The 22,148-nt window shown below is 42.2% G+C and overlaps 2 protein-coding genes across 2 annotated transcripts; both read right to left on the reverse strand.

The window, feature by feature from the left end:
- Positions 1–587: 587 nt before the first annotated feature.
- LOC134454170 (zinc finger protein 35-like) lies at positions 588–7,076 on the reverse strand. The gene is made up of 5 exons (XM_063205002.1): positions 6,835–7,076; positions 5,488–6,099; positions 4,252–5,099; positions 3,424–3,607; positions 588–2,427 (listed from the first exon to the last, which is right to left on the reverse strand). The coding sequence occupies exons 2-5, from the start codon at positions 5,972–5,974 to the stop codon at positions 1,742–1,744; spliced, it is 2,205 nt and encodes a 734-aa protein (XP_063061072.1). The 5' UTR covers positions 5,975–6,099; positions 6,835–7,076; the 3' UTR covers positions 588–1,741.
- Positions 6,667–22,135, reverse strand: LOC134458148 (uncharacterized). The gene is made up of 8 exons (XM_063210301.1): positions 21,949–22,135; positions 21,731–21,823; positions 19,865–19,999; positions 9,378–9,458; positions 9,167–9,241; positions 8,857–8,953; positions 6,835–8,760; positions 6,667–6,701 (listed from the first exon to the last, which is right to left on the reverse strand). The coding sequence occupies exons 1-8, from the start codon at positions 21,961–21,963 to the stop codon at positions 6,667–6,669; spliced, it is 2,457 nt and encodes an 818-aa protein (XP_063066371.1). The 5' UTR covers positions 21,964–22,135.
- Positions 22,136–22,148: the final 13 nt, after the last annotated feature.

Here is a 22,148-nt window from a genome sequence, read left to right on the forward strand (position 1 = left end):
GGTTAATAATTAACTAAGATGTTGGATAATTGATTTAGGGGCAGCCATAGCCTAATGCAGGGATGTCAAACTTGGCCCTGCAAGGAAATTTTGATTTGCCCCGAGATCATTTAAAATGTGTATTGCAGTTGGCCCACATATACAGTACCATTAATATACAGTAGTAAATGACTTGGAAGGTCAAATTTAGTTTGTCAGGAGTATGAGGACTAAAGCTAAATGCAGTTTATGTAGGTTTATAAAAGTATGTTCTCAAAATATTTGAATGGCAAGTAACTTAGTATTAACACATAGTTGAAAAAAACTGAAAGAACAGTCGTTTCCAATGATAAGGCACAAACGTTTTTCTTTTTTGAAGTGTTTAAGGCATTTTGCAACAAAACTCTTCATATTACCATAGTTATTATTACATTGAGTGTAGTGACAGAGTGGGTTGGTGGTAGGGGTGGGAGGTCACCTGTGTGTTTGCACCCCACATGTTGAAAATTTAAATAGAAACATTTTGGCTGTTTTTTGCACGATTGTGCAGGCAAAACCAGTGTTTGTGCACAAACTGTCTTGAAGATATTTAACTTTTAAGAGGTTGGTGATTCAAAATGTTGTTGGTTTATTTTATAGCTGTAGATATTCCAGCTTTCATTCATAATGTTACAGTCACACCACAGGACATTAGACATAGAAGCCTTTACATAAATCTGAACTAAACAGTTTTTTCCCCCTCATCTAAAACTATTATAAAACATAATATACAATATTTTCTTTTCATGTACATTTATTTTTAGGAGGTAAAAAAAATGTAGTAAACATTTTTTTTTACACAATTTTGTAGTTTTTTCCCCCAATGTTACATAAAAATCGGGCGTCACGTCAACCACCCTTTAGCAAAGGGTGTCCCGGAACTACTTATGTACACACACGTTTCATCACTGTAAAGTAGATGTTCATTAAAAATGTCATAGAATTTATAGACATTCATGTTCATTAAAAATGTCATAGAATTTATAGACATTCATGTTCATTAAAAATGTCATAGACTTTATCGACAGAATGTCTCCAGTATCATGTGAAGTGCTCTGCTCGACCTGAAGCAAGTATGAAGTGCACTCGGTCGCACATGGTTGCATGCATAGCTTAAAGTGTCCACATCTTCCAGAACACCATAAGAAGTGAAAGCAAAGTGAAAGCCCAACTGGGAAACTCCGACTCCCATTGTCATTGTGACACAGCACTCCACAGCACACGGGTGTTCACTGTTCACTGCACACAACGAAATTGCATTGATGCTTCACCCGTGCAAGGGGGCAGCCCCCAATGGCGCCCCAAGGGAGCAGTGTGGCGGGACGGTACCTCAGTCATGGAGCAGGACGGGGGAGAGCTCTGATTGATCACTCCCACCACCAACCTGGCGGGTCGGGAATCGAACCGGCAACCTTTGGGTTACAAGTCGGACACTCTAACCGCTTACGCCCATGACGGGATAATATGTATACTGGGTAAAGTGTCTTTCTCTGTCGTAGTGCTTTACAAATGAATGAGTCAAATTAAAAGTTTAAGTTAAAATTCATTCAGATGGTGAAGTGCCCGGGGTTTGAATCCCACCTGGATCATTTCCCAGTCCGGTCCCATCTGTCATTACCAGTCCAAAATCTTATTTGGCCCGCCTTAATGAAGGCACAATGAACAAGTTGACGTTTCAGACTTCCTGCCCTTTCCCCCACAACTGTTGGCCAAGGTAGGTATTCTACATGGTGTGAAGGCGCTGATGTGATCTGAGATGTCCCGACCGCACAAATCTCTTCCCACACTGTGCGCAGGCGTATCGTTTCTCTCCTGTGTGGAGGCGCTGGTGCGCTCTGAGGTTTTCCGATCGAGAAAAACGTGTGCCACACTCTTTGCAGTGATACGGCAGTTTCCCGCCGCTGTGAATGAGCAGGTGAACTCGCAGGTGAACCGGTCGCGAGAAAGTCATCCCGCACTCTCCGCAACGGTAAGCTTTTTCTCCCGTGTGAATGAGCTGGTGTCGCCGGAGAGTCGTCGCCTGTGTGAAGTCTTTTCCGCAGTCCTGACAGGTGAACGGCCTCTCTCCGGTGTGAATGCGCTGGTGGCGTCGGAGGTGTCCTGAGCGCGAGAAGCTCTTACCGCATTCGTTGCAGGTGTACGAGCGCGTCTTGTCTCCCGTGTGACTGCGCTGCTGGTGCACCTTGAGACTCGTGGCCTGCGTGAAGCCTTTCCCGCACTGTCCACAGTGGTAGGGCTTGTCCAGTGTGTGGAGCCGCTCGTGCCGCTTGAGGTCCGACTCCTGCGAGTAGGTTTTACCGCACCGGCGGCAACGGTGCGGCTTGTCTTCGGTGTGAATCCGCTGGTGTAGTCGGAGGTGTCCTGCCCGCGAAAAACTGTGGCCACACTCCTGGCAGCGGAACAGCTTCTCTGCAAAAAACAAACAAACAAACAAACAAAACGTCACCTTTCACCATCATTTAAGACCTCTGTTCATGTGTGTGCAACATGCCTTTTCAGAGCGTTGTTTAGACCTTGGCTATTTAGGACAAGAGCTGATCATGGCAATTCAGTGGATATTGGACACTGTGTGATAGGACCAGAGAAATAACATATCCTGAGGCCTGTGACGGTATAATGTATTCGTAGTCAAACCCAACCAAACAGACTTTTGGTACGGTACAATGCTATACCGAACAGTAACTGTTAATGTGTTTACATGTATGCTGCCTCTACATGCAGTCGCTCTTTAGAGAGAGTATGCGAGAAAAAAACAAAACAGTTCTGTTCTGTTCTGTGCGAGACCTTGAAACAAGTGCTATTTCTGACACTGATGAAATCTCCAACCCTAAGTAACAGTTTCTACTCGCAATGTCGATGTAACAATTAATAAATTCACTTCACAACGTCTTGAAATGAAGGTTAAGCTTTAATCTTCGATTTAACAGTTACAGAACACACACAAAATAACTAAAATAGCCACTAATGAATTAAAAAGTCTGCTGGAAATGCAGCACTTTTAAAGTATTTTTCATTTTGAAAAGTTTAGTTTATTCCACTGTTAATAAGGAATTCATTAACATTTTAAATTAAATGAAATTTAAATCAAATTAAATTCTACTGTAACTGGTGCTTTAAAATAATATAAAAAGCCGCACTTCAAAAGAATTTTCCTTTTTTGGTGTAATAAACAATGTGCTGAGGAAGAAAATGGCTTTTCCATTTTGTTCCCATCTACTGTACTGAAAATGTACCAAACTGTGACCCCAAAACCGAGGTACGTACCAAACCATGATTTTTGTAACATGCACAAAAAGTTAATAATATCTCATCTTGTGCTATGTCAATATCCACACGTCTCTTGTACGATTTTGTAAAGTGTGTGTGTGTGTGTGTGTGTGAGAGAGAGAGTGTGTGTTCCCTTACCAGTTTTGGGTTTTCCTCCATATTTGTTGTTGCCAGTTGTCTTGTTTGTTTCTTGTTGACGTATTGCTGTGCGGCAGTCGACCAGTCGGACTGATAATCTCTTTAACTGAAATAGAGACACCAGATCTGGAGAAGACTCCATCATTTCAAGGCTGAGGACTGGAGCCACTTCTGATTCTTGTTCCTAAAACCAATTAAGAAAAAAAGGATGCACATCACCATCATCTGCAAACACTCATTTGGCACACCAGCTAAACCAGTGCTATTCAACCACTGTGCTGGGGAACAATAGTGTGCAAGAGATCATCCGGTGTGCTGTGGATTTTGTTATTATGATTTTTTTTTACACTACATTAGCAAAGGTTTAAGTAGAGTACACAGACACACTCACACACACACACCACACCAGTGTCTAAACAGTCTCCCACCCTACCTGGAAAATAATCCCCCACCATGCACTCGGACTATTCTGTCTGTTTCTTACTCTGTGTTTTTTGTGTACGGTACATTGACGTGGACCATGTACTTGTGTCTGATATGGATAAAGCATTCAGTTGTGTTGTGCTTACATAAATGGAGTGGGGGCAGCCATGGCCTAATGGTTATTGAAGATGTTCAGGGGGTTGCAGGTTCGAATCCCACCCTTACCTCTCCCAACACATTCTTTCACTGCCGAAGTGCTCTCCCTTGAGCAAGCCACCCAACCCCACATTGCTTGGGGGATTTTCAAACAATACCCTGTAAATAACTATGCGGTTTTCAATGAAAGTCTCAGCTAAGTATCAGCTAGGTGTAATGTAATGTCAAAGAAAAAAACATCATACATACCGGCAACAGTTCAGCTTTAATGTCTGCAGATGGAGTCTGCTCTATAGGGGTGTGAACTGGGACGTCTTCAGATAACGAGTTCTGCTCTTTGGGGGTGTCAACTGGGATGTCTTCAGATAACGAGTTCTGCTCTATGGGGGTGTCAACTGCGACGTCTTCAGATGAGGAGTTTTGCCCTATGGACATGTCAACTGGGACGTCTTCTTTGATGTCTTCAGATGACGAGCTCTGTTGTATGGGGGCTTCAACTGGGATGTCTTCAGATGAGGAGCTCTTCTCTATGGGGGCTTCAACTGGGACGTCTTTGGGTGGGTATGTCTGCTGTATGGGGTCACCAACTGGGATGTTTTCAGATGAGGAGGTCTGCTGTTTGGGGGCGTCAACTGGGACGTCTCCGGATGAGAAGTAGTTGTGCTCTATGGGGATGCCAACTGGGATGTCGTCTTTGATGTCTTCAGATGAGGAGTTCTGCCCTGAGGAGGCAGCGACTGGCACGTCTTCAGGTGAGGAGTTCTGCCCTGAGGAGGCAGCGACTGGGACATCTTCAGATGAGGAGGTCTGCTGTATGGGGATGATCCCAACTGGGACGTCTTCAGATGAGGAGTTCTGCTCTATGGGGATGATCCCAACTGGGACGTTTTCAGATGAGGAGTTCTGCTCTATGGGGATGATCCCAACTGGGACGTCTTCTTTGACGTCCTCAGATGAGGAACGGTTCTGCACTGAGAGGGCAGCAACTGGGATGTCTTCAGAAGAGAAGTAGTTGTGCTCTATGCGGATGGCAACTGGGACGTCTTCTTTGATGTCTACAGATGAGGTCTGTACCTGCTCTTTGGCGTCAGCTCCATCTACAGGACAAAACAAGAACAGCGAGAGAAATGAAAAAAAAAAGATAATTAAATGAAAAAGGCTAGAAATAAAGAACACTGTCACCTCTGTCAAAAAAAGTTACGAAAAATGTGTGAATTTGAGTTGTAACGATAACCAGATTTGAAATGTCAGGCTAAATATCTAACTTAGTTAAATGATGTGATTTCATACATTTGTATCAGTTTGTATTGTCGTTGAACCTCTGTAGAGAAGTGTGTGTGTGTGTGTGTGTGTGTGTGTGTGTGTGTGTGTGTGTGTGTGTGTGTGTGTGTGTGTGTGTGTGTGTGTGTGTGTGTGTGTGTAAATATGCATATATACGGGCATACAATACATACAGTATGTGTCAAGGCACACCATTGTACATACCAAACTGACAATGGTGGTGTCTGTGATCCACAGGTCGATTGAGCAGCATTAGCATGGCCAGGGCAGCATCTGTGGCGGCGGCAGCAGCGGCATCCTCAGCAGTAGCACCACCAGTACCAGCTACACTAGTGGTGCCGCCAGCATCAGCATCAGCAACCGCATCAGTGGCACTACCAGCATCACCAGCTGCTCCAGTCGCCCCGGCAACATCATCACTACCAGCACGACCAGCTTCATCTTCGACCGCATCTTGATCCCTGCCACATCTCGCATCACCCCTGTTCATTTTGGGACCTTCTTCGGCACTAGCCCCTGCAGCATCAGCACCACTACAACCAGTTCTGCCTTGCTCCCTGAACTGCACATCTATGCCGGCCTCCGCACCACCACCAGCTTTGTCAGACGCAGCAACTTCTGCATCAGCACCAACACCAGCAGCAGCCTTTTCAGCTTGGCCTGTGATAGCATCAGAAGCTCCAGTCGCCATGGCAGCAGTATTGCCCTCTACATAGGCCACGGGGGCATCAGCTGCAACACCCAGGGTTTCCTTCGCAGTTCCTTTGTAGTTGAAGCGGCCACCCCGACTACAAATGACAATCTTGACTAGGTTACCTGGAAAAAAAACAATCAAAGAACAAACACACAAGATTTTGCATTATTTTATTTTAAAGCTAGTTTAAGGTGCACTGTGTATTGCACTGGCCAGAGTAGGTATTGCAACTATGCTGTTCATTGCTGTGCTGGCTATTACCAAATATAATCTTTTCACAAATATTTACTAAATAATAAACTGATATTTGCTAATATAACTTAAGTGTAGTATGTTTTGCAGCTAAATCAATTTCTGGACATTCAACATGGCAGACAATGGAGAAAATCCCCCTTTTCATGTATGAAAAGTGCAATCAGTCATCATGAATGCTTAAAATGTGATGGTGCTGTTAAGTATTCGTAGAAAAGGTGACATTTCTGAATGGGCAGCATGAATTCTGGAAATAAACTACAAAAAATACAACACTGTGCACCTTTTAAGATGCATTTACTTTATTAGTATAATTTAGGTTGCTTTTCATAAACACTGTAAAATGAATGCACTTCTTTTAAGAATTCTACTTAACATGACACTATACACCGATAGCCTTTATAATCAAGATGTTTCACATGTTTCCGACACCAGTGTCACAAAGTAGATGTTTTTTCCATCAACTGGTTACCTAGATGTCAGAACCCACAGAAGAGGTAAAACGTTATCTCCATTTTTAAATTAATTATGACCAATCACTGTGGCCCTAACATCTGAGTAACCAGCTGTTGAGGGCTAACCAGACCGCTCACCCCCCCACCCACCTTGACCACCAACTCTTCTGCGAGGAACGCTGGTAGCGTCATCAGCAGTAGCAACTTGACTAGCAACTCTTCTGCGGGAATCGCTGGCAGAGTCGTCAGCAATAACAACATTGCCAGCAACTCTTCTGCAGGAAACGCTGGCAGAATCGTCAACAGTAGCAACATCGCCACCAACTCTTCGGTGGGTAGTGTCATCAGGAGTAGAAATGTGACTGCCAACTATTTTTCTGGATACACAGGTAACGTCATCAGATGTAGCAACTTGACCAGGCACTCTTTCGTGGGAAACAATGGTAGCCTCATCAGCAGCAGCAACATCAGCAGTCACTTTTCTGTGGGACACTCGGGTAGGAGCATCAGAAGAAGCAACATCGCCAACAACTATTCTGCTGGAAATACTGCTAGCGTCAGAAGCAGCAACTTTACCAACGCTTCTGGTGCACACTTGGGTTGTAGCATCAGCAGCAGAAACTTGAACGACAACTCTTTCTCTGCTAGTAGAATCATCAGCTGTAGCAACCTGACTAGCTTCTCTTCTGGGAGACACTTGGGTAGCATCAGCTGCAGTCGAAACTTGACTAGCAACACCTCTGTGGGAAACATTGCTAGTAGCATCATCAGCTGTAGCTACCTGACGAGCAACTCTTCTAGGGGACACAGTTGTGCTAGCATTATCAGAACTAGCAACTCTTCTTGTACGGGGAACACCATTAGCATCAGCAGGGGTATCAACTTGACTAGCAACTCTTCTGCGGGAAGCACGGGTTACATCTACAGCAGTATCAACTTGCCTAGCAACTCTTCTGCGGGAAACACGGGTAGCATCATCAGGAGAATCAACTTTACTAGCAACTCTTTTTCTGGACAAATGGGTAGTAGCATCAGCAGGTGGACCAACTTCACTAACAACTTTTCTGGGAGACACATGGTTAGTAGCATCAGAAGTAGGAAGTTGGCCAGCAACATTTCTTATGCAGGAAACACTACTTGAATCATCATCAGCTTTAACGATCTGACTAGCAACTCTTCTGCGGGAAACACGGGTAGCATCAACAGGAGAATCAACTTTACTAGCAACTCTTTTTCTGGACAAATGGGTAGTAGCATCAGCAGGTGGACCAACTTCAATAACAACTTTTCTGGGAGACACATGGTTAGTAGCATCAGAAGTAGGAAGTTGGCCAGCAACATTTCTTATGCAGGAAACACTACTTGAATCATCATCAGCTTTAACGATCTGACTAGCAGCTCTTCTGTGGGAAACACGGGTAGCATCAACAGCTGTATCAACTTGGCTAGCAACTCTTCTTCTGGACACATGGGTTGTAGCATCAGCAGGTGTACCAACTTCACTAACAACTTTCCTGGGAGACTCAGGGTTAGTAGCATCAGAAGTAGCAAATTGATTGGGGACTCTTCTTCTGCTGGAAACACTGCTAGTAGCATCAACAGCTGCAGCAACCCGACTAGCAACTCTTCTAGTGGACACACAGGTGGTAGGATCATCAGAACTTGCAATTCTTCTGCGGGAAACGCGGGTAGCATCAGCAGCTGTAGCAACCTGACTAGCAACTCTTCTGGTGGACGCACGGTTAGTAGCATCAGAAGCAGAAATTTGACCAGCAATTCTTCTTCTGCGAGAAGCGTGGGTGGTAGCACCAGCAGTAGCAACTTGCTCAGTGTCAGCTCCCTCAGAACCAGCTACAGCAGTAGCAACACTCTCAGCCTCTGTAGTAGCAGCCTCAACATTTGTAGCCTCTGCATCTGATTCAGCTTCAATAGTTGCATGATCCACGGCAGTGTCTTTGGAACCTTCTGCAATAGCCTGTTGAGCTGCAGCACCTGTAGCAGCAGCAGCAGCAGCAGAGTCATTGGAGGCGTGATAATCAGCAGACACGGCGTTGGCTGCATCGGCATCAACTTCAACTTCCACCTCAGCAGCAGCAGCATGAGGACGAGGATGAGGGTCATCACCATCAGCAGCAGTCGACGCATGATGATGATGATGATGATGATGATGACGGTCATCCTGATCGTCATCGGCAGCAGCGGCGTCCACTTCAGCTTCTTCTTTCACCGTAGTGACTACGACCTGCAGCACATCCTCATCCTCCCTCGTCTGTAAAAAAAAGAGGAATTATACATGACGCAAACGCGACTTAGTGTACAAAACATACTCAGCACACCGTTACAGAATGTTATGGTTGTGGACTATGTCACGGCATGTTGCCGTGTTTGCATGCATGAGACATTCGATAGAGAGGGCAGGGGGAAAGGAAAGAATGTGTGCGTGTGAATGTCACTGCCTGTGTGTTCATGTGTGTTTTCATACCTCAATAATGGGCTTGTCCTGCTCAGTCTCTTCCTGAATCGACAGGCACAGAGCCGCGTTCTGCTGGTCTTCACTCTAAAAAAAAAGCAAACACACACATTAACCGTTACTACCAATGTAAGTGTGTCTGTGACTGTGTGTGTCTGTGACTGTGTGTGTGTGTGTGTGTGTGTGTGTGTGTGTGTGTGTGTGTGTGTGTGTGTGTTCGTACCACAACAGTGGGCTTGTCCTGCAGCCCCTCAGTCTCTTCCTGAATCGACATGCACAGAGCCGTGTTCCGCTGGACTCCACTCTAAGAAACGCAGAAAACATCAAGCATATGATTTTTTTAAAATTATATTGCGGTATTATTATTATTATTAGTAGTAGTAGTAGTAGTAGTAGTAGTAGTAGTAGTAGTAGTAGTAGTCGTAGTAGTAGTAGTATCAATACTATTATTAATAATAGCAGTAGTAGTAGGGCCTCACTAAAAGAAATATCCACACATCATACATGTCAAATATGTCCATTGCTGTAATATTATTAGGGCCACAAGTTTGGTATTTGGTCAGGATTGCAAGATCAATGACACGGAAAACTGTTGGAATGCAAATGACACCAAGCAAGTGCTATACAAGTACCAAGTACTATGTATAAAAAGTATACTATAACATTTATCTGAATTCATAACAAATACAGCTGATGTCATTCACAGAATATGTGTGTGTTCTCCCTTCTTTTGATATATTCCTGAAAATAAACCCTCAAGACCCTGCAGGTTAACCTGACAATGACTCATTCCATTCGTAGAGGGTCTGGCTGGTCAGGCTGCCAGTAGCTTTTATGCCAGACGCCTCCAAGAAGTCATGTCCTTAAAAATGCAAGCTCTCAACCTCCAGTTCCGCAGTCCACTCCTTGCTTCGCAGAAAGCGACAATTCATGCAGTGTTTCCCATACATTGAGGAAACTATGGCGGCCCGCCATAGTTTAAATTTGGCCGCCATAGTTTACGAAAATGTAAAAAAATTTTTTTTTTTTTTTTTTTTTAAACGATATCCGTTTTTGTTAAAAAACGATTTGAATTACGATTTTGAATTTCCTTCGCATTTTCCTCCTGGAGTAAATACATCCTATAGACTCTGTATTGGTTAGATAAGTAGTGCCACGGTAACACAGAATGAGGGGAAAGCATTAGGAAGTGACCGTAAGGGTATTACAGTTGATTCATGTGTGCACACGTGTAACATCGGGTGAGTAATAGAACATGTGCGCAACGATGCGTTATGACACGCCGATATGCGAGGATCTTCGTCCAAATCGCTAGTCGCATGCATCATCGCTAACTGCATCGCGTGCCGCGTGTAAGGGAAATGTTAGTTGTTGACATGTATGGAATTCACTTCAATTTGTGCTGTTTCTTGCTTCAGTTGTGGACAAAACGATTGGCCAAACTCACAATAGAAAGCCTTTGCTGTGCTACTGTCCCAGAGAGCTGGAAAAAAAAACCTTCATAGAAGAAGTCACACTTAACAGGGGTGTTAAACAATCCAATGAGTTCTCTCATTGCTCTCTCTCTCTCTCTCTGTCTCTCTCTGTCTCTCTCTCTCTCTCTCTCTCTCTCTCTCTCTCTCTCTCTCTCTCTCATAGTAGCCTACTATTTAGTAAATTTTACCCATAACAAATGGTGAATTTCTGAGCCCTTTTTAATTTGTAGCCTATACCACTGAAGGCATGATAATGCTTCATCATATTTTAGAAATAGGGCCTATGTGCCTTTTATATACCAAATGTTTATCATTTTGAAATCGTTTCAGTTGTTTATGACTTGTGTATGACTGAAATTATCTCTGCATACTATCAGTGCTGCATTGCTTTGTAAAGATAGGCTATTCAACACACTTTAAAAACACACTGAAAAGATACGGCCATGGTAGCCTACTGAAAACATTTTGTTCATAATAATGGTGATTAATAAATGGTGGTCTTAAATTTTCATACTAACATCCTTGAATTTGACTTGGTAGATCACGGCAGACCATCAACTTCAAAAGTAGATCTTGGTTAAAAAAAAAGGTTGGGCACCCCTGCTATAGAGAGAACCACAAGTGCTTGAAAGACAGGGATCAAAAGCCTAGTCAAGTTGTTGTAGTTTACTTGGGTTTGGGAGCAATATAAAAAAAAACCTTCAGAGAAGGGACAGTTGGGATGAGTTTACTAACACTCCCTAGGCTTTGTTTTACAGTTGTAATGAGTTTGGTGACAGACCTTCATTGACACAGCAGAGGAGACATCGGGCTGCATATAGAAATGAATGTGTAATGAATGGTCAGGGTCATTTTTCCAAAAAGTTGACACCTGAAGGCAAATCATGTTAATTTTCGGCATACAACTGATTTAGGGGTGCTGAATCCAAATCTGCCGTATGCCGGACGCAAAAATGTACCGAAATGCCTCAAACGGGCAAAATCCAATATGGCCGCCGCCACCGTGTTAAAATCCTGCAATCACTTTTCTTTTGGACTAAATAAGGTATGAATTTGAAAATAGCACTTATTTTTATGTTTTCAGACATGGGGAAAGCCATTATGTCATCAGATTTAAGCTCAGATTGGAAGAAAATGCTTATGGCATTGGTTGGCAGCCATTTTAAAAGCAGAGAGCCTCATATTGTCAGCGATTTTTAACATCTTTACTAATCTTTCAAGATTCACAGAAAAAAATGCTCTTTGTCTCTATGAACACAAATACTACAGAAAACTACACTGAACTGTCTACTTTCACCTGAAAAAATAAGTTTGTGTCTACCTTTTTCCATTCTTTAGTTATGGGCAGTAGAACATGGGATGACACCACAAAAAAACACTGATTTTTGACCCCAAAATAGTGCACTTCTCTCTGCCCATATTTTTGCTTTAAGGACATATTGTCTTTGATAGTGTTCATGTTTGATGTGCAACATTTTCAGGGGGTTTGAAGGGTGCTTAATGCCAATATGATGTATAAATAAATGTATATTCCCATAGTACATCAAAATGAAGGAATCCAATATGGCCGCCGTCACCAGTCTACAGTGTATGTTTCTTTGATCACACAAGGTAAACTCTTAAGTGGGCTACATTATGTAGCATTAGGTTTTCATACAGGGAGAATTAATTTCCATACTCAGATTTAAGATAGATATCAAAGGAAATTATTTCAGTGTAGTCTGAATTCATGATTGCAACAGGAACATAGGGTGACACAAAAAAACAATATTTTTTTGACCCCAAAATACTGCACTTGTCTCAACCCACATTTTTGCTTTAAGGACAATGTGTCTTTGATAGTGTTCATGTTTGATATGCAGCATTTTCAGGGGTTTTCAAATATTCAAATATGCTGTGTATTAGGCTCAAAACCTCTTTAATAGGCCTACCTCAAAATGAATTAATCGGATATGGACGCCAACACTAGACAAGGTGGACTCTTAATTACATTGTAGCTATAGGTTGTCATACATGGAGAATTCATCTCCATACTCAGATTAAAGATTAGAATCAAAGGTCATGATTTCATAGGTTGAATTCATGTTTACAAGTGACAGTTGACTTTCATGTCAATAAGCTGTTCTTTTGAATGAAAATGTTTTCTCTACTTCCACTTTTATTTTAATGCTTATTATAACATGATGCAATATGTCCACCTCAATCCACCTCTTCCATTATGAGACAAATGTACATACATAATTCTGAATGTGCCTAAATATAATATGCACATCTACATTTTGTGCATTAGGAATTCATTGTTTGCCGATTTTATTGCAGTGCTTACATTATATCATGAATGGTGGAAAGGTGAAACGTGGATCAAAACAGTTTATGTTATTGTGAGGAATTTACTTGATATATGTTAACTCATTCCCAACCATTAGGCTTATCAACCTCCTCCTCTCCAGTGATTTGGCAGGACACACAATATCATGCACTGCATGGCACTTTGGCTGCAAATGCAACAAAAGCAAAGTATGGCGTTTTGCAATGATCAGTCCTATCTAATTCAGATGTCACATGGTTACATAAAATGCCCCATATCATCAAATCTCTATATTGAGTCAGGCCCACACACCCCTTCCTATCCTCCTGCCAGTCACCGAAGTGGGATGGGTGGTATTGAACAGGGCTGTATCTGCCACTTATACATGGGTTCTCATTGTTTATCAACACAATGTTATGAAGAGGGGCAAGACACTGGCAGCCAACCTCGTGAGCTATTTTTTTTTTTTTGACAGACAGCGGTTTCCAACAATCAGAGGCTGACTTGTGCGCGGCTAGGTTCGCAGTCAGGTTATAAACAAAATTTAGAACCCATGTATTCTCAAGGCACACAAAGACATCACAACTTGTGCTTGCCTCATCCAACACTGCATCTGCAAGAAGTGGCATGGAGTACATGGAGTCAAGCAGTTGCTGCAATTCAGTAACTCAAGGAGGGGTGATTAGGAATAGGTTAACTTAGTATACCAAGTAAACAATTTTGGTTAGAGTAGAGGAGGGTGACTGTATGTGCATATATATTTGGTATATATAGGCCTATAAACTGGTATCAGAAGTAGTGTGGAGTCAAGTCTCTTGGCGGAAATACGTAGGATGGTGCGCAAGGTTAATAGAAATGGGCACCCTCCTGTCTTTCTCACAGCACATGAACACAATATTCAAAAAAGGACATTCCAAGTCAGCAAGGACATTCTGATTTTTGATACCTCCTCCTAGTATAACTTAACCCATTGTGTCCTGGAAACACATATAGGTTTTTCAGGATCTTGAGATTTTAGCTGTTTTATTAACTGTGTTGGAGCTATGTTGGAGCTGAATGAACACATTACAATGCAAGGGGAGGGTATTGGCTTTAAATGTAACTCATTTCATGTTTGTATGTGCTTCAGAGGCTGAGGCGTTGCGGATTTAATAGGAAGAGGGCACCCTTTCCCAAAAAGGGCGTAGGACAAAATGGGTTAATTAGCAGTCCATTTTTGAGTATTGTGTTCATGTGCTGTGAGAAAGACAGGGAAGTGCCCATGTCTGTGCCTAGGTACCTTAAAACTACCACTTGCTCTTCTGCCTGCCATTGGCTCTCTCTCTCCAGCTGAGCACCGTTATTGATACACTGCAGATGTACATTCCAGTATATTTTTTAACACATTGAGTACTGACGACGTAATAATACGTTTTTTCACGCCCATGCGTTGTATACCAAAGCGTAAAAATACATTTTTGCGTTTAAATATCATATTTCGAATCTACACCCTTCAATGGACAATATATGTGATTTTGGTAGCTCTGTGATGGACATAAATGACAACATTTGCAGTCCAAAGTTGTGTTTGATTGTTATGATGTTTGAGTGTTTATGATTTGGATATTTTAATTTAACTTACCAAGATGTCTGGATGCCAACCCATGTCGCCTATCGCGCTGCCTGCATTGATTTCCCTAGTACGGTCACTGTAGCATGTGTTGTCTCTGACTTCACGCAATAGGTAAACACCATTGTATAGTGCCTGGAGTGTCTTGAACTTTCTGGACTTGCTAGACCTTTACCAGATCCTTGGATCCAAATGGCACCCGATATGTAATTGCAGTAATGCGCTCCGATTTGGACGTTTGATCGCCAAAAAGATAAGTTTCTGTGTCTTCCTGTATGTGAGAAGCCAGAAGCTAGCATGGCTACATATCATGATTCCCTGATTGTCGCTCCCAACGCAGGACGCTCCCCTGTCGGCTCGCTCCCACTAGCCAGACTATCGATCCGGGTGGGACTACACGTCCGGGAGTGATAGAAACACCTGGGACTACACGTCCGGGAGCGATCTCAGTTGGGAGTGTGTCCATCTGCCACCGCATATGATTCGGATCGGATGGGCTAGGCTACATCTAAGCATCATATCATTTGGATTTGTTGTCAATGTTGGGCTATTATTTCGGGAGTCATCGGGAAGCTATTTTAGCAAATGTCTCACCCTCTGCATGTGTGCAAAAGAGAGTTTGTGATCAGTCCCACGTGAAAAACTGGGATTTTCAAAGGGCATCGATTGCTGGTGTCGTAGTGTGACAGAGCAGGAGGTGTGCTGCCGTATTCGTGAATCGTGCTATGTTGTTGTTTCCCTAGTAGCCTACGATCGGTAGCGTGTATTGTGTCTGACTTCACGCAATAGGTAAACACAGAGACCATTGTATATCGTGCCAGGAGTATCTTGAACTTTCTGGGCTTGCTACCTAGACCTTTACCAGCTCCTTGGATCAAGCTGGCACCCGAATTGTAATTGGAGTAATGCGCTCCGATTTAGAAGTTTGATCGCCAACCAGATAAGTTTATTTGATTATTCACCCCTATGTTGAACTGTCTTCCTGTATGTGAAAAGCCAGAAGCTAGCATAGATGGCTACATATGGATCGGATGGGCTACATCTAAGCATCATATCATTGGGATTTGTTGTCAATGTTGGGGCTATTATTTCGGGAGTCATCGGGAACTATTTTAGCAAATGTCCGACCTTCTGCATGTGTGCAAAGAGCTTGTGTTCAGTCTGTGTGAAAAACGTGGATTTCGAAGGGCATTGATTGCCGGTGTCGTAGTGGTTTAGAGCAGGAGGTGTGTCTTGACGTGCAGGAAGATGTGTGTCAGAGCTAACCTTGCACCAAATTGTGATTAAAACCAACTCATCCTCTTTCAAACTCGTCACATTCTGAAGAAGCGCACCCTTCACAAAAACCTCAATATCTCCGATTGTAGCTGAATTCCATGGATACCCACTTCGGTTTAGCGTGGGTTTACTCGGCAATAAAAGCTCGTAGAGACACACACAGTTTTTCACCTACTAAGAGGGCAGCGTCTCCACTTTCAAACGAGTCATAACATATTTCAGTGGCCCTATCACATAATAAGCTGTGAGTCTACAAAAAAACGTAAAAAAGGGCTTAGAACGCTGGTATTCTACGACATAATTCCCTAAGCACCGCCGTAATTCAATGTGTTAACTAGGCCAATTTAAAGTCTATACTTGCACAATTCTACCAACAGAAGATAAAAGACAGACTCTCTTTTCCTCCTGCTCCCCTGTTCAGCAGGGCTGGATCCCCACATGGCTGCATGCTGAGCCCCCATCTAAAGTCTAGTCTATCCGTCCATGACTGCAGCATGGCCAGCAAAAGGGAGTGAAGGTGGCAGCCTGGTGTACAGAGACCGAGACAAATTTCTCTAGCTCTGAATGAAAAGAAAACCAAAGAGATCATTGCTGCCTTCAGGAGGCACACATATAGCAAGAATAGACCTAGCCCTCTCTGAACCTCCCACTGTCTTAACAGAGCTAAAACATTGTCTTGGACATTATCCTGGTTCTGAGTTCTTGGGTCTCTACAGATGTATCATTGGCACTACAGATGTATCATCAAAGTAAGGACCAAAGACTAAAACCACATTTCACACAAATGGACTGTCTGACTGTTCATTACAATCTCTTGTTCCCCTGATCTCCTTCCATCCTCCGGTTGTTGTGAAATAATTGATACAGTGCAATGTGTTGAGCTGAATTCTTGCCGTACTACAGAACAAAGGCCAGCCTTGTAATTAATGGTTATAATTGTCACAGAGTGGCCATCTCAGCTGAAATATGTACATTAAGCAAGGCAATCTATGCAATAACTTTAGATGACTGATGTGCAATACCAGCCTGAGTATGTCCTTTGTGTATATATTCACACACACACACACACACACACACACACACACACCACACACACACACACACACACACACCACACACCACACACACACACACACACACACACACACACACACAATGCCACTCCCTTATCTGTACACTCTATTCTATTCTATTCTATTCTATTCTATTCTATTCTATTCTATTCTATTCTATATATTATTCACATCAGTCTGCCTCTTGATCCCCTTTATAGTCCTAGATATACTGTGATCTGAGCACAGGAATTAAACCGACAAACATGAAGTAATTCCCATTGTACAAAGGAAAATATTAGAAAATATTTGATTTCAGACTCTTGTGGTCATTTATTTTATTATGGGTGAAGAGGTGTGGAAACATTGTGTGGTGGTTTGAGGTGGGAACATTTTTCATGGTATAATGCATTAAAAGTGTAATTGAAATAGGGAGAGATTTAAATACAAATGGTCAATTTATGGAAAAGATAATCTCCTGTTGCAAACATGAATTCAGTCTACACTGAAATAATTTCCTTTGATATCTTTCTTAAATCTGAGTATGGAAATTAATTCTCATTGTATGAAAACCTGATGCTACATAATGTAGGCCTACTTAAGAGTTTACCTTGTGTAATCAAAGAAATGTACACTGTAGACTGGTGACGGCGGCCATATTGGATTCCTTCATTTTGATGTACCATGGGAATTAAAGGCATTAAGCATCCTTCAAACCCCCTGAAAATGTTGTATATCAAACATGAACACTATCAAAGACAATATGTCCTTAAAGCAAAAATATGGGCAGTGAGAAGTGCAGTATTTTGGTCAAAAATCTGTGCTTTTTTGTGGTGTCACCCCATGTTCTACTGCCCATAACTAAAGAATGGAAAAAGGTAGACACAAACTTCTTTTTTCAGGTGAAAGTAGACAGTTCAGTGCAGTTTTCTGTAGTATTTGTGTTCACAGAAACAAAGAGCATTTTTTTCTGTGGATCTTGAAAGATTAGTAAGAATGTTAAAAATCGTTGACAATATGAGGCTCTCTGCTTTTAAAATGGCTGCCAGCCAATGACATAAGCATTTTCCTCCAATCTGAGCTTAAATCTGATGACATAATGGCTTTCCCCATGTCTGAAAACATAAAAATAAGTGCTATTTTCAAATTCATACCTTATTTAGTCCAAAAGAAAAGTGATTGCAGGATTTTGACATGGTGGCGGCGGCCATATTGGATTTTGCCCGTTTTGAGGCATTTCGGTACATTTTTGCGTCCGGCATACGGCAGATTTGGATTCAGCACCCTTGAATACCCCTAAATCAGTTGTATGCCGAAAATTAACACGATTTGCCTTCAGGACCTTAAATAAGCACCTTTTCAGAAATCCTGCCTAGACTATAGACATAAATGTGTAATATGTTGTTCAGCCCTTTTAATGGGAGGAATTTGGAAAAAACTGGCCCTGTGACCAGCACCCCTCATGTAGAATGTGTACGCCTACAGATATGTGTGGGGGAAAAGGCATAGCCTACCCTCTAAGACCCTTTTTGTCTATGCGTTAACAATTTCACAGTGCTCTTAAATTCTTATCTCTGCTCCTATTTTGTTTTATTATTGTTTCCCAGACCCCTGCATGAGGGACGAATGAAACTGTGTTGTAAACAGAAATTATTCACTGTACTGCATTTTTTGACAATGACAATGTACTACTATTATACAAGTCATGGGTAAAATCTTATGTAGCCTTATTTCTCAAAATATAAATGGCTGAAATATAGGCCCAGGCCTACAGTTTCTCCATGCGCCAATGTCATACTGTAGTCATTGTTTTGCCGTTTTGCATTTACGCTGCAAGAATACCCCCCCCCCCCCCAAAAAAAGGCCCGTGTGAGAAGACCCAACCCCGCCCGGACAAAATAAACCCCGGCTGCCCCCATAGTTTCCAAAATTTCTGTGGGAAACACTGTCATGATACAAACAACTCTGTTCATATGGTAACAGCTAGTCGTGAGAATTTACTTCATCACAGCCTACACCAGCACCAAGTTTTGCATCAGCCCCAGACAAAGATAGGCTACGTTCTGCTACACAGCAGTTGCTAATAAGTACATTTGAGAAACAACAAAGATAAATTGATATTAAATTCACTTCAATCTATTTTCTGCACGTTTTATACTGTGTGTGTGTGGTGGGGGGGGGGGGTGGGGGCTGTTGGGGATTTTGGATAGGATAGGTGATTTGGATGTGCTTTGTTCTACTCCAAATCACTTTTAGCGTTAAAAACCTTGGTGTGATGTGGTACAGTTTCAATTCTCATATCAAAATACATAACTAAGCTTTTTGGCACCTTAGGAACACAGCTAAAATGTAAAGATTTTGCATCTAAGCAGGATATGGAGAAATGAATCCATGCTTTTATTTCTTATAGAGTTGACTATTGCAATACTCATAGGCTTCCCCAAAAGTCACTCAGGCAGGTGCAACTAATCCAAAATGCTGCTGCTAGAATTCAAACCACAAAAAAAAAGAAAGAAATTGTATAACTCCAGTACTTAGGCTGCCAGTGATGTTTAAAACTGAGTCTAGAACTATAGCAGATATGCCAGAGCAATATCATCCTAAACTATGTCTTAGGTCTTCAGTGTCTCATCTACAGGTTGTGCCTAGGGTCAAATCCAGACAGGGTGAAATGGCATTTACCCATTATGCTGCCAAATGCTGGAACCAGCTTCCTGTTTAAATTAGAACTGCCCCAACAGTGTCACGGTTTAAAAGTAAATTACAAACAGCTGTATTTTCATCTGCCTTTGGTCTACTCCCTATAATACTTCCTATATTATTTTTCTTCTCTCTTCTCTTTCTTCCCTCTCAAGCGAATAAAATGATGTATAATAGGCCTATGTTATGTATAATAATGGGCTATACAAATCTTATTGCTATTGTCATTAAGTGTGTGTGTGTGTGCGTGTGTGTGTGCGTGCGTGCGTGCGTGCGTGCGTGTTTTACCTGTAGTGCTTCTGTGATTAACTGGTTTGCCTTCTGGAGGTGAAGGCAGACTTGCACATCCACAGCCTTACGAAGCCTAATGTATTCCAACCCGCCGGCGATCTCTATGACCGAGTCTCTGTGTTGAATCAGGAGCTGGAAAATACATATACAGGGTACTACCATAGTCAGACATATTTTCAGTTAGCACAAGGCTATGGTTTTATCCAAGCTTCCAGTCACGTCACTTACAGTAAGTCTTCTCAGTGTTTCATTAGCTCGTAACAGAGTGTCAGAAAGCTCTGAGCTAACTGTGCCTTCATGGGCTACAACTAGGGATGGCACAAACCGCACCGAAAACCGAAACCGTACAATTCACACACATACCGAACCGAACCGTGCAATCCGTGGCAAACCGCAATTCATGTACTGCCCAGAAAAATATGTAAAACAGAGATTATAGGAATGTCTTATCCAGTCTCTCTGTTAAAACATTAGCGTATGAGACCAATCAGAGGATGACACAATTAACATCACACCATTTTCACATTATAAGCCTATACAAATCATATGTAGGATATTTAGTGATAAGTCAGATTCTATTAGCCAATTGAAAGAGGGCATTTGGAACGCTCAGACAGTGCACATCAGCTGACAACAGTTTAAGTGCAGGCGCAGGTTATAAGAGGCAGTTCTCAGACACATGCAAAAGGTCAAATTCAACTTACGCATCATCACTTCGTAACTGCAGTTATATAAATATTGTTTAATATTCCCAGTGCACCATTTATCATGAACTAAAAAAAGAACCGTAGAGAACCGAAAACCGTGACCTTGACACCGTGATATGAACCGAACCGTGAATTTTGTGAACCGTACCACCCCTAGCTACAACCCAGGTGTCAAACTCAAGACGAGGGGTCAAATACAAAAATTATTTTATATGGTCCACTAAATAATTTCAGATGTTTATTACAGTTGGCTCACATCACTCGCATCACAGCTGGCACCACCACTAATGAATTAAGACTTTAACACGAAATTTGGTGTGTCACAGGAATGAGAGTGGGCCCATGTCAGTGACTCACACTCATATGCAACAAAATAATATAATTAATATATAGAAAATGTGACCTGGACGCACAATTGTGCATTGCAACCATACATAGGCTACTGTACATCAAGAATATAAGCGGGTCCAGACTAGCGCAACAGCGCATAGTAGCAGTGTATGCGATTATGAATGATGGGAATATAATATTTATTTGTTTTATCTGTCTAGCTAGTATTAACTGAGTGTAGGCTACTGCAGGCACAATTTACAGGGTGTGAGCAGGTTTAGGCCATGAAAATAGCCTAAACACTTCACTTCGCCAGCTACTGCCTGGTAGGCTACTGGGAGTTAAATATTTCAAACAACTGTACATTTGTGTAACAGACCGCTTGTTCATTTATTTTGTCCATGACAAATGCAATTGATTCTCAACAGAATTATCACTTTTATTGCTGGGACATGTTTTTGCCAAAATGTCAAGACTCTGTGACATTTGATGCAGCTGTGACATTCCATCCACTGCGTACGCTCATTTAGAATGTTTGTGTCAGAGGAAATATACCGGTACGCGCGTGAGAATAGCGGTTACAGGTCTGACAAACAAAATGGATAATAAAGACCAAAAGTTTGCGCACACCTAATCATTTAGTGCACTCTCCTTATGTTGGTATATGTCAGTAGGAGTAGGCCTACAACTTCGATTCACTCGTACAAGTCCATCAGGGAAATTCGGTTGATGTGCTTTGGGTGGCCATAAGTGGGCTCCAGCGAATAGATATGGGCTACACCTAGCGCTTAGAGCTCTAATATATTTTCCAGAGTGGCTACCTCACCTGTAAAGCTTGCGTGATGTATTCTTTAACTTTGTCCAGTTCAGAACACGTCTGCTTGTGATTCGCGCCGATATGGCGCAAAACCTCCTTTATCTGAGGAAACAGTAACACATGGTACATACTCATAGGTTACGACAGAAGGTCATTTTGGTAAGTCAGATGTTAGAATCTTCATTCAGCCATCCCCGCCACAGGACAACCCTTTAGCGACAACTAACCTCAAACTCGTTCATGTTGGCTGTGTGGTCGCTTCAACAGTCAGAAACATGAGGCGAGACACTTCCAACATAAGCTGCTAGATTCTAGACTTCCAATCGGCGTGTGCACTAACGACTTGAGTTTGTATTATTTTATGTTAAGTGTATTTAATTTGCCTACTCTGCTGTACAACTGTCATACGATTTATCAATAGATTAAC

This window comes from Engraulis encrasicolus, chromosome 1 (assembly GCF_034702125.1).
Source record: "Engraulis encrasicolus isolate BLACKSEA-1 chromosome 1, IST_EnEncr_1.0, whole genome shotgun sequence".
Lineage (NCBI taxonomy): Eukaryota > Metazoa > Chordata > Actinopteri > Clupeiformes > Engraulidae > Engraulis > Engraulis encrasicolus.

Coding starts and splice junctions, on each gene's coding strand:
- LOC134454170 (XM_063205002.1), bottom strand. CDS start 5,974: ATGGCGACTGGAGCTTCTGATGCTATCACAGGCCAAGCTGAAAAGGCT. Junction 5,100..5,487: donor ACACCACCATTGTCAGTTTG/GTATGTACAATG, acceptor TTTGTCCTGTAG/ATGGAGCTGACGCCAAAGAG. Junction 3,608..4,251: donor TTAAAGCTGAACTGTTGCCG/GTATGTATGATG, acceptor AATTGGTTTTAG/GAACAAGAATCAGAAGTGGC.
- LOC134458148 (XM_063210301.1), bottom strand. Junction 8,954..9,166: donor AGGACAAGCCCATTATTGAG/GTATGAAAACAC, acceptor TTTTTTTTACAG/ACGAGGGAGGATGAGGATGT. Junction 6,702..6,834: donor CAGAAGAGTTGGTGGTCAAG/GTGGGTGGGGGG, acceptor TCTGACATCTAG/GTAACCAGTTGATGGAAAAA.